The sequence below is a fragment of the Rutidosis leptorrhynchoides genome, chromosome 8 (assembly GCF_046630445.1).
Source record: "Rutidosis leptorrhynchoides isolate AG116_Rl617_1_P2 chromosome 8, CSIRO_AGI_Rlap_v1, whole genome shotgun sequence".
NCBI classification, from domain to species: Eukaryota; Viridiplantae; Streptophyta; class Magnoliopsida; order Asterales; family Asteraceae; genus Rutidosis; species Rutidosis leptorrhynchoides.
This window is the reverse complement of record NC_092340.1, coordinates 41431392-41445752: the sequence shown is the minus strand read 5'-3', so window position 1 is coordinate 41445752 and position 14361 is coordinate 41431392. Positions and strand designations below refer to the sequence as shown.

Genomic DNA, 14361 nt, shown 5'->3' with positions numbered 1-14361 from the left:
GTTGCTCAAAGCAATAAACCTAATTTTTCTAATAGTGGGGAAAAAATAATTTTACACGACACAATAATCAAAGAGGACCCAATCCTAACCTGCAATGCTCTAAGTGTAATAAAATTGGTCATACTATAGACATGTGCTATAAGATTATTGGCTTCCCACCCAACTTTAAAAAACCCAATAATTCTGGTTTTAATGAAAACTTCAAAGCAAACAATGTTGTGTCTGATAACACTTCTACCTCAACCTCTAATAACCAGTCTGGTGTTCTACCAACACCCTCTACTCCCTTGTCCCTCTCAAGTGACCAGATTGCTAAGTTGATGAGCATGTTAAGTGACAGTCCCTCCACTGCTTCAAATTTTTCTTCTAATATGTCAGGTATGATATACAACTGCAATGTATTCTTTAATGAAAATTTCCTAAAATTTTTCAATTTTAACTCTCAAATTAACAGTAATAAAGGATGGATCATAGACTCAGGTGCAAATCAACATATGACAGTTTCTAAAAAATGTCTTGATAATATCATTGATGTGTCAAATCTAAATCTTAAAGTTATCCATCCAAATGGTACTGAAGCTAAAATCAGAAAAATTGGAAATTTAAAACTGTCTGATCAAATCACTCTTTATGATGTCCTTGTTGTTCCTGGATACTGTGTTAGCCTTTTATCTGTAAGTAAAATTGCTATGGATAGTAATCTAAGAATTAGTTTTGACAAAGCTAAATGTTATATTCAGGATTCTGTGACAAGAACAGTCAAGGGGACTGGTAGTCTTAGTGGTGGTCTTTATATGTTTGATGATGCTCAACATGCTTCTGTTAAATGTAATTTCTCTGCCATGTCTTGTGAGTCTACTATGCTCTAGCATAGCAGGCTTGGTCACCCTTCTCAACCTGTTTTGCATGTATTAAAACATAAATTAAATCTGGATAATAAAACCATTGAAGAACCTTGTGAAATTTGCCTTAGGGCAAAACATTCAAGGGATCCTTTTCCCTTGAGTGATCATGTCTCTGTTGCTTTGGGAGATCTTATTCATGTTGACCTTTGGGGTCCTTATAAAACTGCTAGCAGAGAAGGGTTTAAACTTTTTCTTACCATTGTTGATGACTACTCTAGGGCTGTCTGGGTGTATATGCTTAAATCTAAAGAGGATGTTTTTGATAATCTAACTAATTTTGTGAATATGATTCTTACTCAATTTGATAAAAGGGTCAAAATTGTCAGATCTGATAATGGAACAGAGTTTGTCAACAATCAATTAAAACATTTTTTTGATACTAAGGGCATCATTCATCAAACTTCTATTGCATATACTCCCCAACAGAATGGTGTAGTTGAAAGGAAACATAGATACCTCCTTAATGTGGCTAGGTCTCTTATGTTTCAGGGGGGAATTCCCTTATTTTTGTGGAGTGATTGCATTTTGACTGCTACTTATCTTATTAACAGGACTCCCTCTCAGGTGCTTGGTGGCAAATCTCCTTTTTAAATGATATATGGCCATGAGCCATCTCTCTCCCATTTAAGAAATTTTGGTTGTCTTGTCTTTTCAAAAGTTTTAAATATTTCTGATAAATTTTCTTCTAAATCTGAAAAGTGTGTTCTTATTGGTTATTCCTCTGTTAAAAAAGGTTATAAGCTGTGGAGTCTTGATAGAAAAATTGTTTTTTATTCCAGAGATGTTAAATGTTTTGAAAAAATATTTCCCTTTATTCAAATGGATTCAAAGACTTCTGTTAATGATATAGTTGAGTCTCTTAAGTTCTTTGATCTTTATGTTAGTCAAAATGACACCAATATTTCTAAAAATCCCAATGATGAAGGGGGAGATCACTTAGAAGAAGATGTCTTGATGGCAACCCCTTCTGGTAGCCCTGCTGCTGAAGGAGGAGGTAGTCAAGATGACTTACATGTTAATGATCAATCTGATCAGATCCCTGATGGTAATTTTTCTGAAAACACTTCTTCTGAAACCAACCCTGAGATTGTGCCACCTAACCCTAGGAGGTCAGAGAGACTGTCTTCCCTACCTAGGAGATCAGATGACTATGTTGTTGAGGGTAAAGTCAAATATAGTCTAGAAAGAGTGGTAAACTACTCCAAATTAAGTGCTGATAATTTGTGTTTTACTGCCTCTCTTAACAAAAGTATTGAACCTACCAATTACTATCAGGCCTCATTAGATCCCAATTGGGTTAATGCCATGAATGAGGAAATGGATGCATTGTATAGGAATAACACATGGGTCTTAACTGATTTACCTCATGGTAGAAAACCCATAGGTTGTAGATGGATTTATAAGATCAAATACAAGTCTAATGGTGAAATTGAGAGGTATAAAGCTAGGTTGGTGGCTAAGGGGTATAACCAAAGAGAAGGCATAGATTATGAGGAAACTTTTTCCCCTGTTGCTAAAATGGTAACTGTTAGATGTTTACTAACTATTGCTGTTCAAAATAATTGGAAACTGTTTCAACTTGATGTTAATAATGCTTTCTTATATGGTGATTTGTCTGAAGATGTTTATATGCAACTACCTCAAGGTTACTTCCCTAAAAATGAAACTAAAGTATGCAAATTGACCAAGTCATTGTATGGGTTAAAACAAGCTCCTAGACAATGGAATGAAAAATTAACTTCAACCTTAAAAGAAAATGGGTTTGTTCAAAGTAAGAATGATTACTCTTTGTTTATCAAGCAATCAGAATCTGTTTTCTTGCCTTGTTGATCTATGTGGATGACATGGTGATAACTGGAAATGATGAAAAAGAAATTAACAAGGTCAAAATGTTTCTTAAGTCTAAATTCTTAATAAAAGACCTTGGTGAGTTAAAGTATTTCTTGGGTATTGAGGTGTTAAAAACTGATAATGGGTTGTGTTTAAATCAAAGAAAATATTGTCTAGAATTACTTGATGAGTTTGGCTTGGTTGGGAGTAAACCAGTTAACACACCCCTTGAACCTAACTTGACTATTTCTTCTGATGCTTCTGTGCATGACCCTGTTCTTGACAACATCACAAACTATCAAAAATAAATTGGGAAACTCATTTATCTCACTATGACCAGACCTGATATATCCTATTCTGTGCAATGTCTAAGTCAATTTATGCATTGTCCCTTACAGTCTCATCTTAAAATTGCTTTAAGGATTCTCAGGTACCTAAAAGGTTCCCCAGGTAAAGGCATATCCATAAGTAAATCTGATTCCATCTCTCTTAATGCTTACTCTGATGCTGACTGGGGTAAGTGTCTTTCCTCCAGAAAATCTGTAAGTGGCTATGCTGTTTTCTTCTGTGGCTCCCTGGTTTCTTGGAAAAGCAAGAAACAAGCTACTGTTTCCAGATCATCTACTGAATCTGAATACAGAGCTATGGGTTCTGTCACCACTGAAATTATTTGGATCTTGAAAATTCTAAATGACTTGAACATTAAAAATTTGCTCCCTGTCAACTTATTTTGTGACAATAGGTCTGCTATTCTACTTGCTCATAATCCTGTTTTCCATGAAAGGTCAAAACACTTTGACATTGATCTTCATCTTATTAGGGATAAATGTACCTCAGGTGTTATAAACCTCATTAATATTGAGTCTGAAAAACAAGTTGCAGATGTGTTTACAAAGGGGTTGGGTGTTTCTCAGCATAATTACATGTGTGACATGCTTAAATTAGTTGACATGTTTAAGGTTTAGATTGAGGGGGATGTTAAAATTATATCCAATCTAACCTTAATCATGTTTCCTTCTGTTTTCTCACAGCTTTTGTTTGTTGACAGGACTTCCTGTGCTAGTCCTTTTTCCTTATGGCCGTTAGCTATTGGACTGCTTGTGTGAGGTTATTAGGAGCGTGGGTGCAGGTGTTCCTTCTTTAGTTCTTCAGGATGCATTCTGTAACTTTGGCTTTAGGGTTCAAGTATAAATTGGTGTCTCCTGTCCCTTGGTTCAGTACAATCGTGATATACTTCTGCTTCTTCTCTTCATCTTGTTCAATCATCTCCAACATATTGTTACTCTTCAAATCTTGTTATCACTTTCATCATCTCCATTGTATATTCGAGATTATTACTCGTGTGTGATTATTTTACAATCGAATATTATACCTGCTTCAATTTTGGCACTTGGTTGTAATCTTGGTTCTTGATTTGTGTTTGAATAATAATATTGTATTTGGTTTCTAGTATTTTATCACAGTCCCACCCGCCCCTCAGGAAAACCCCCCACGACGAATCCATACGGGCATCACGGACCCCTCTAGTGAGGCTCGAATGCAAGACGTCCGCAATCTCTGAGGCCATGAATATTAGCGGGTAACAAGGGAATTTTGCAATGAATTCAACTTAGTTTTTGAATTCATCAATCCCTTGTCTTGAAGATTTTGACAACCTTTTTCACAGCTATTTCACATCCGACGACCAATACACCCTAAAGATTTTAATCGGATTAATTTGGCCATTATGATCATCAGTAAAGTAATGTATGTTTTCAATTATACGAGACATCATATTCCACCACATTTTTTATTTTGTGAAATGGTCGTCAAAGTAATGATGGAAATATCGTGAATAAGATATCGGCCTTCAAAGAGTCAAGGAGAGGTGGTTTGATGTTGGAACTAAAATACTATTAGACAGTTTTGGGTCTGCTTTGACTTTTGACCCATGGGCATGACCCAAGACTTACTAAGATTTGTCGGTTGTGTTGGGTCTGTTTTGACATGTTAAATGGGTCTTTTTTGACCCGTAACCCATTAGGATTTGTGGGCTGTTTTGACATGATCCATGACCCATCAGGACTGACCCAATTAGTCTGAGCTTCCAAATACAACTCAGTTATATCAAGGGTAAAAAAAGGCTTAAAACTGATACTTCATTGATCATTTGTCCAGTTATATCGTAACAACGTTCTATCTAGAAGCAGCTGAACACGTGATATGACTGATATGTTCGCAAATGGGAAAGATAAAAAATCGTGCATATGTAAAAAGGATGAAGTTAATATGTTATATGAGGACTTTTAACAAACAGGTTATGTGCAATGCATTACAAGCTAGAATACTAATCAAATGTAATTTAATTTAATACTATTGAACTAAAAATATTATTAGAGCGATGCACCTGAAAAACATAAGGATTTACACTAATATTTGAAAGACATCAGATGAACACTTTGACTATTATGTGATATTTTTTTTAGCTCTCAATTTTATACTAACATTCAATGAGTTAAATTGCGTTAAGCTCAGAAAAAAACAAACACTTACGGTATCCAAAAGGACCTTAACTGACAACCAAAAAATTACACATCTTATCGAGGTTCTAACGCTGTCATGGTGAGATCATTAATGGATATCAGATTTACATTAGGAGGACCGCCTAACACAAAAAATGCAGGCGGTTTGGGTCGAGGTAATGCACCATTTCGATCGAACATCAAAACCACAGATGACATTGTGGGTCGATGTTTCGCGTGATGTTGCACACATAAAAGTCCGATATGTATTGTTCGAAGTACTTCAGAGTCTGCACATGAGTTGTGCATATGTGGACTAAGCAATTCACGAGCCTTGCCTTCTTGAAAGAGTCTCCATGCCTAAATACAAGTGATGACTGATGAATCAACAACAACAATATTTTCAAAGGGTTTTTTCTTTTAACGGCAATATTTTCAAAGGGGTGATAAGTTGTACTAGCTCTATTAAATTTCAATTTTATTTCGATTAATTCAAAAATTGAACTGAAAGAAAATCAATAAAATCAAACCGAACTTAAGTTTTCCCGAATTTAAGTTTGTTTTCGGTTTCAAAATTAATTCAATTTCGGTTCAATTTTTTGGTTTCGCTCTGCAATAATTCAAAACCTAACAAACTAAAACGAATAAACTGGGAAAACTTAAAACCAAACGATATACACATATCTAAGTTGTAGTACAAAGTTTGTTTATAGTTATAGAACTTACATGGTCAAGAAGGTTGTCACTTTCATTTTCACGAGTGAATCCTCTATTTTTCTTTCCACTTACAATTTCCAAAACAAGAACTCCGAAGCTATATACATCTGATTTTTCTGAAAAAGTCCCGTCTACGGCATACTCCGGCGAAATGTATCCCCTGCAGCAAGGTAATGAAAATTAAGTATATGATAAGAAGTGTGACAAATATATAATAAGCCATATAAACATTCTTGCTAGACCATAGTTCAGCTTGAATTCTTACAAAGTTCCAACCACATTGTTCGTATTTGCTTCATTCTCATGTTCTCTAAACATTCTTGCCAAACCAAAGTCTGATATCTTTGGGTTCAAGTCCACGTCTAACAAAATGTTGCTAGCTTTAAGATCTCGATGAACAATCTTAAATCGTGAATCTTGATGAAGATAAAGAAGTCCTCGAGCAATCCCATGGATGATGCGATAACGAGCAGACCAATCTAACGTTAAACTTCTCACTTTCTCTATCCAAATCCAAATTTTAATAAAGGAAAACATTTAGATATATGTTTGTTCTTAATTCATCAATATTGTTACCTTATATTTGTGGATTATTCTAATGACAATCCTTAGTGGTGTTGTTAATGTGCATTAAAATTTATAAACATCGGTTATATTTTGACTTTAAAGTCACTACAAATAATGTTGTAGTTTTTAACAATTTTTAAATGAGTTTTTGACGCTTAAAAATATCAACATAAGTCGAAAGCGTGGAGAAATATGGTGTCAAAAACTTTGAAACGTCAAAAATATGGTGTCAGAAATTTTTAGTGTTATTAACTTTTTGACACTTGTAAGTGTCATTGGGTTTTCTTTTTTGACGCTTTTCAATGTCAAAAACTTTGTGACTGTTATAGGTGTTAAAAACATGTTAAGTTATTAACACTTCAAAGTGTTAAAAATTTTGAAAGTGTCAAAAATGAAACATTATTTTGTAGTGAGTGACAGTTATTGAAATGTACAATTGCAAGTTAACGACGGCTTTAAAGGTTGTCGTTAAAAAATCATATCAAATTTGAAGTAAAAAGGTTATACCAAAGATGAACGTGTCTAGGCTTTTATTTGGCATGTATTCGTAGATCAAGTTGCTTTCATCTCCTTGAACACAATATCCTAGAAGCTTTACAAGATTTCGATGCTGGAGTTTTGCAATGAATTTAACTTCATTTTTAAATTCATTAAGCCCTTGTCTTGAACTTTTTGACAACCTTTTCACGGCTATTTCTCGTCCATCATCTAACACACCCTATATATTTGAATCCGATTATAACCACAATCACAATCACAAATCAAGAATGTAATTTAAGTTATATATAGCTAGCAGTTATTAGTTAGTTACCCTGTAAACAGGACCAAAACCGCCTTCTCCAAGTTTCATGTCATCTGCAAAATCGTTAGTTGCCTTCGATATCTTAGTCAGACTAAAAGATGTTAACTCTGTATCATCATCTTCACTTTCCATGCAATAATCTTCGCTAATAGTTTGAAACGGTTCATCTACAAAGATAATGTACAACATAAAATCGAGTTATAGGTAAATTAGATTTTAGTTAATTTGTCTCTATATTTATACATGTTACTATTTATACAAGGACAAATGACCCGAAAAGATAACATAAATTACAAAATTTGACAATAACGATAATGAGTTTTAATTTGTTTCTGTTGAAGTATAGAGTCATTTTATTAGTAAAACTCATATTACCTTTATTGTCAAATTGTGTAACTTATGTTACATTTTCAGGTCATTCGCTAATATCAGATCAAACTAAGTAGATACTTTGAAAGGAATTGGTAAGCATAAAGCATACCTGGTGTTTCGCTTAGATGTCTTTTCTTCCTACCCCATTTATACAAAATTGTTAAAATCAAGATCACCATAACAAGACTTGATGCAATTGATAGAGCAAGTATGATTCGTTGTCTCTTTTTGTCGTCGGAGCTAGGTTTGGATGTAGATTCTGAAACTGGTACGCATAACATGAGAGTGGTAATCTTTATTTGCATCATCGATCATCAAATCAATAATCAATAACGGATATTTAAATCAATTGTTGAAACTCAAATTAATAGTTGATTTTCAGACAAACAAATATAACACCATAATCATTTAAACTATTTCTAATGGTGATTGTGTGATGAAGGGGGATGGAGTGTTTTGTGCTGTATAGTGATGATGTCGCAAATATGATGGGAGAAATGTAAATAATGGGGATAGAGTGTCAATGGCGGAGCATTCTTAGAGCAGGAGGGGGTCCTCGCCCCTCCAAAAAATTGAATGGCTAGAGGGATAATGTAGCTTTTCGTTACGAATGTGAGCTCTTTGCGCTATGAATGGCTAGAGGGATAATGTAGCTCTTTGCGTTACGGGGGGAGATATAACCAAAATAATAAAGGCTCGCAGTTTGACAACGTTTTGGTTATATCTCCTTCAAACAGATTCAAGTTTAATTGATTTAAAAGATCAAACGCTCGTGACTAAAAAGACTATAAATTTCATTTTTATTGTTATCTAAAACTATAAGTCACCGGGTCCGGAGAGGCCGTTTCCTCTCCGGAATATCATATCACCGACATATTCAAAAATTAAATTAATAAAAGCTCTCCGGATTTTGTACGATCGTTAGCTGTCAAACCAATATTGATCACTTGGGCAGCAGCTGGTCAGTGGTCACCCTGATTCCAAACTTGTGTGCTGGTGATAATTGAGTACTACATATATATGACTTTAAAATAACATCACTTTGTGACAAAAAAAAAAAAAAAAATGTCGTCGTTGACTTATTCTTAAGTGATCGACTTAAACCTTGTACACAAATTAAATGATCGATATGATATGAAATATAATTAAGCTTACTTGTTAAGTCTGCTATGGCCATTCTTACGTAAAGATTTTGGCTTTCCTCAACAGTTCGAACATCCACCAAATCATCTAACCATATCAAACATCCGCTTCCGCCCATAGTTACATTAATGTTCGCGTACGCCGTACACGAGCAATTGTTCTCGCAAGCCTTCGCGCATTCACCTAACGTCATGCTTCTATTATACCACGATCTCCTGGTATCTGGAAGTTTAACGTTTTTAAACACTCGAAAACCATCCCCATTCGGACAATTTAAAGATGTTTTTCGACGACATCCACTTGACCACTCAGATGCGGTCCATTCATTTGGGTTTCGTGGTTCAAACCCTTCCATACAACTACAAATCGGCAAGTTGTTTGGGTTGCACCGTCCATATTTACCACATAACGCGTATTGACTACACATGTCAATAAATCCGTTCCAATATAGGAACCATTCTTTGGTTCGGTCTTTCCAGTTTAGTCGTAACACGCGCCCATCTGGAGTTATATGGACACGTGATATGACTGAACTGTTCACAACTGCATATCTATAGAACACCTCTTTATCGTCTAATACAAATTCGTCTGCAATTATCGAGTTTCCAGGATAAGGCATGCCATTGAACGTATTACCGTTCCATGGTCCAAACCTCGAGACTGGAACGGACCCTTGATATCCGAACAATTGAGGGAACCCGTCGGTGTTCATGAGAAATACGAATTGACCCGATGAAGGATCATCGACACTCTTCCATGACATGAACCGTCTGACCCGTCCCGAGACCAAGTCCTTCCCTAGTTTCATCCCGGGAAGAAAAGTGTCCCCGGGATAATCAAAACTCTGCCAAATAAAACTTTCTTGACCTGTTTCCCTCACGACCAGATTTCCGGAGCTCAGAAGTTCTGCCTCCGGATTGATGGCCGCGAGAGATCTCGGGTCATTAATTGATGACCAAACAATGGTGTTGTTGCTACCAACAATAACTAATAGGGATCCGTTAGTGTCTAATCTAAAGACACCAGACGAATCCGTTATTGGTGTCTCCCTGTTAGCTACCCACACCACGGTTTGTGGGGATATGTTTTTATACCATATCCCCAAATAACGGTTTGTAGAGCTTCCTGGACTAAAAAACCCGAGCTCGTAAGTTTCATCGGCCGAGACAAGAGTATCACCATCTCGGATTGCTTGATCAGCAATTATGGTGACTTGTACTGTACACGTGGCCATACCGGAAAGCAGAACACCGATGAGTAAAAGCTTGTGAAGGTTGGTCATTGATGTTTGATTTTGTGTGGGTAGTATTAGTATATTATTATAAAATTAGTCTGGAATATATATAAAAAGAATCTCTAGGAAATTGCGTGAGTTGGAGACTTGGAACTAAAGCCAAAAGTGGTTGACTCAGTAAGTCGTTGTCCAATACCCCGTGAGTGAATAGTCAACGTTGATTTGCACTTGCTTACAATAATGATTAATGATGAATGTCGATGGTGATACATGGATAACTAAATGGGTGAATATGGGGCCATGTATCATTCTTGATAGGATAGTAAGATGAGTGGAATTTGAGAATTATTGTGAACTTAAGAATATAGTTGTAGTATTGTGTGAACCATTGTTCATGTACTGATGTACATAAGAATTTTGTTAACTTAAGAATGTAGTTATAGTATAGTGTGAACCTAAGAAAATTGTGAACTATTGTTACCCAATTGCTGCCAAAAGTTCATATACATAATAATAATAACAGTAGTTATAGTATTGTGTAAACTGTTGTTCATATGCACAAAACTTATCGATTGTTCACGTGAATATGGATTATAGAATATTTTTAACGGCTGGTTGACGGAGGGATGCTAATTGTAAATTTTTGAAAAAACAAAGGATTCTAAAGACAAAAAAAAAATTTCGAGAACGCTGTTAGCAATATGGGGTATAATACATGGATCAATGGATCAAAAAAGTCATCTTTTTCATCACTCAACATTCTAGATATGGTATCTACTGCTGCACAAGTTATCATGATTGAAATTTGAATACAAGAACGTATGAGGATTAAAGTACGTTTCTCCATGATAAATATGAACTTGTTTCTGCCAATGGGGCTTTGCCCCATTGGTAACCATGCTTGCATGGTTTCGAGGAGACCCGGGTTCGAGTCTCACCAGGGAGTTTTCCCCACCTGCCCGTTTGAATGGTGGCGGTTTCCTCCTGGAACGTGCGATGTGCAATCTAACCACTAACCGTGCGAAAAAACTAACATGCCGTTCAAAAAAAAAAAAATATGAACTTGTTTCTATCATATGATCACGATTATTCAAATTGAACTGTCTGGCATAAAAATTTTGGTCCAATAATAGCAAAATTTTCCTGATTGAAGAAATTAGCTTGTACAAAAGTCAAAGAAGAATCATCTTAGATGATGGCCCGCGTAGCACAATATTTTACAATTTTGTAACACGCACCAATATTTTCAGACCATTCATTTTTCTTTAACGATATTAGCTTTAACTAGAGTTCGAGCCCTCGCTTCGCGGCAGAGGTTCGGTTTTCAATGTATTTTATTGCGTTTAGTTTGTAAAATCATTTTGTGGTTAACGATGATGTCGTTGAAGCGCAACTCGAGTCGAACTAAAAGGTATAACCCGTGAAAGATTTAAATGTTATTTTAAATTAACAATATATGTGCATCTCCGCATTTCGCTATGGAATTGTCGACTTTTAAAAATTTAACGGAGAATTAACGTGTATGAAAAGTACTCCAAATATTTAGCGCTTTTTAAAAAGCGTCCGTTTTGCGTGTAGCTAGTGACATTGTGTTCCTAAAATTATTTTGAGTTTAACGATGGTGGCGGAAAAATTTAACTCGTTGCGAGCGCGAAGATATGGCCGGTTGAATATTTGGGTGGAGTTTATTTAAGATTTTTTATGAGAATGAGTATTTGACAATTTATCCCCCTGTTTTGGGGGTAAGTTTGATTTTTTGGATAAAATGTGGGGGTTTTGTTGTGCAATTTGAAAAAAAAAAAAAAACGTGAAAAGTCGAAAGTACCCCTAAGTACTATTCATTTTTCCTATGTCTTTTAGATATAACTAGTGTTCGAACCCTCGCTTCGCGCCGGGGTTCGGTTTTCAATGTATTATATTGCGTTTAGTTTGTAAAATTATTTCGTGGCTAAAGATGATATCGTTGAAGCGCAATTCGATTCGAACTAAAAGGTATAATCCGTGAAAGATTTAAATGTTATTTTAAATTAACAATATATGTACATCTCCGCGTTTCACTATGGAATTGTCGACTTTTAAAAATTTAACGCAAAATCGACGTGTATGAAAAGTACCTCAAATATTTAGCGTTTTTTAAAAAGCGTCTGTTTTGCGTATAGTTAGTGACAGTGTGCTCCTAAAATTATTTCGAGTTTAACGATGGTGTCAGAAAAATTTAACTCGTTGCGAGCGAGAAGATATGGCCCGTTGAATATTTGGGTGGATTTTATTTAAATTTTTTTATGAAAATGATTATTTGACACTTTGGGGGGTGGATTTTAATATTTGAACAAACTATGGGGGCTTTTTTGGAAGAAAAAAAGGTGGGAAAAGGGGGAAAAAAATGAAAGAACGAAAACGCCCCTGGTGACTATTAATCGTTTTTGTCTATTAGGTAGTATATAAAGTATGTGGTCGATTTATAATGAATGAGAAGTTTAATGGTTAAAGTATAAAATGTTAAAAGTTTGTGGTAAATTTATAAAAGCTATAAAGTTAACTATTATATATTTTGAGGCTAAAATGTAAATAAGTAAAAGATTGGAGTAGTTTGTGAAACTTGTGTGGTTACTATTCACTTTGACTATACCTTTTAGATATATAGATAGAGTATAAAATGTTAAAAGTTTGTGATAAATTTATAAAAGCTATAAAGTTAACTATTATATATTTTGAGCCTAAAATGTAAATAAGTAAAAGATTGGGGTAGTTTGTGAAACTTGTGTGGTTACTATTCACTTTGACTATACCTTTTAGATATGTAGATATAACTAGATGTGGAGCCCTCGCTTCGCGCCGGGGGGTCCGTTTTGAATGCGAGTTAAAAAAAAAGTCTTGATCTATTTTGTAAAAAAGAATTTTTTTCGACATCTAACATTGAAGGGTTGTTCCTTTTGTGAAAGTTGCCTCTTTTAGCGTTCGGGTTTTATTTAAAAAAAAGTTAGTAAAGTGGGGGTTCGATTTGTATTTTAATAAAAGTTAGGGGGTTAAGTTTGTGAAATTTAAAAAAAATATACGTATAAAGTGGGAGTTCGATTTCTATTTTAATAAAAGTTAGGGGGTTAAGTTTGTGAAAATTGAGTATTAGTAAAAAAAAAAAAAAAATTAGTAAAGTGGGGGTTCGATTTGTATTTTAATAAAAGTTAGGGGGTTAAGTTTGTGAAATTTGGGAAAAAATATACGTATAAAGTGGGGGTGCTATTTGTATTTTAATAAGAGTGTAAAGTGGGGTGTGATTTGTATTTTAATAAAAGTTGGGGGGTTAAGTTTGTGAAAAGTGGAAAAAGGAATAGTACTATTCATTTGACCTTTGCCTTTTAGATATAGGTATATAATAAGAGTATAAAGTGGGGGTGCGATTTGTATTTTAATAAAAGTTGGGGGGTTAAGTTTGCGAAAAGTGGAAAAAAGAATAGTACTATTTATTTGGCCTTTGCCTTTTAGACATAGGTATATAATATATAATATATAATATATAATAAGAGTATAAAGTGGGGGTGCAATTTGTATTTTAATAAAAGTTGAAGGGCTTAGTTTGCGAAAAGTGGAAAAAGGAATAGTACTATTCATTTGGCCTTTGCCTTTTAGATATAGGTATATAATTATAATTATAATTATAATTATAATTATAATATAATTATAATAATAATAAAATAATAATAATAATAATAATAATAATAATAATAATAATAATAATAATAATAATAATAATAATAATAATATAATAATAATAATAATAATAATAATAATAATAAAAATAAAAGTACTATTCATTTTTCCTATGTGGTAGGGATGGTTTACGTGCACAACACCTTATGAATTGCTTGAGTGGTGCTGCTGTGGCAGTCTCGGATGAGTTGGTTGGCTCTATTACCGGGGTCGTTAATCTCTTTCTAGCTGGAAGGTGCCCTATGGAATTAAGAGAGTATATAGCTAGTGCTCCCCTCACACCGCTTGTCAAGCCCGGCGGTGGTCTTCGTCCTATAGCTGTGGGTACTGTTTGGCGACGTCTTGTTTCGAAAGTTGGCGCTGCTATGGTTGGCCAGTCTTTGGGAAGTTACTTCGATGGTCTTCAATTTGGTGTTGGTGTTTCTTCAGGTGGTGAGGCGATTCTTCATGCTGTGAATCGGTTGATTGAGGATCATGGCTCTGATGTTGGCCTCTCTATGTTATTAGTTGATTTTCAAAATGCCTTCAATCTAGTTGATCGTACGGTCATGTTACGTGAAGTTCGCCGCCTTTGTCCGAGCA

At 34.9% G+C, this 14361-nt stretch overlaps 1 protein-coding gene across 1 annotated transcript; it reads right to left on the bottom strand.

The window, feature by feature from the left end:
- Positions 1-5111: 5111 nt before the first annotated feature.
- Positions 5112-10131, bottom strand: LOC139862590 (G-type lectin S-receptor-like serine/threonine-protein kinase At4g27290). Its single transcript, XM_071851208.1, has 7 exons — positions 8850-10131; positions 7804-7959; positions 7332-7489; positions 7028-7238; positions 6219-6456; positions 5963-6113; positions 5112-5596 (listed from the first exon to the last, which is right to left on the bottom strand). Exons 1-7 carry the CDS (start codon positions 10117-10119, stop codon positions 5312-5314), a joined length of 2469 nt encoding a protein of 822 aa, XP_071707309.1. The 5' UTR covers positions 10120-10131; the 3' UTR covers positions 5112-5311.
- Positions 10132-14361: the final 4230 nt, after the last annotated feature.

Bases quoted from the DNA above. Each gene is read 5' to 3' on its own strand.
- LOC139862590 (XM_071851208.1), bottom strand. From the start codon at position 10,119: ATGACCAACCTTCACAAGCTTTTACTCATCGGTGTTCTGCTTTCCGGT. The intron at 7,490-7,803 runs GTATGCTTTATG...TTATCTTTGTAG, and splicing joins ACATCTAAGCGAAACACCAG to ATGAACCGTTTCAAACTATT. The intron at 5,597-5,962 runs GTAAGTTCTATA...ACTTGTATTTAG, and splicing joins GTGACAACCTTCTTGACCAT to GCATGGAGACTCTTTCAAGA.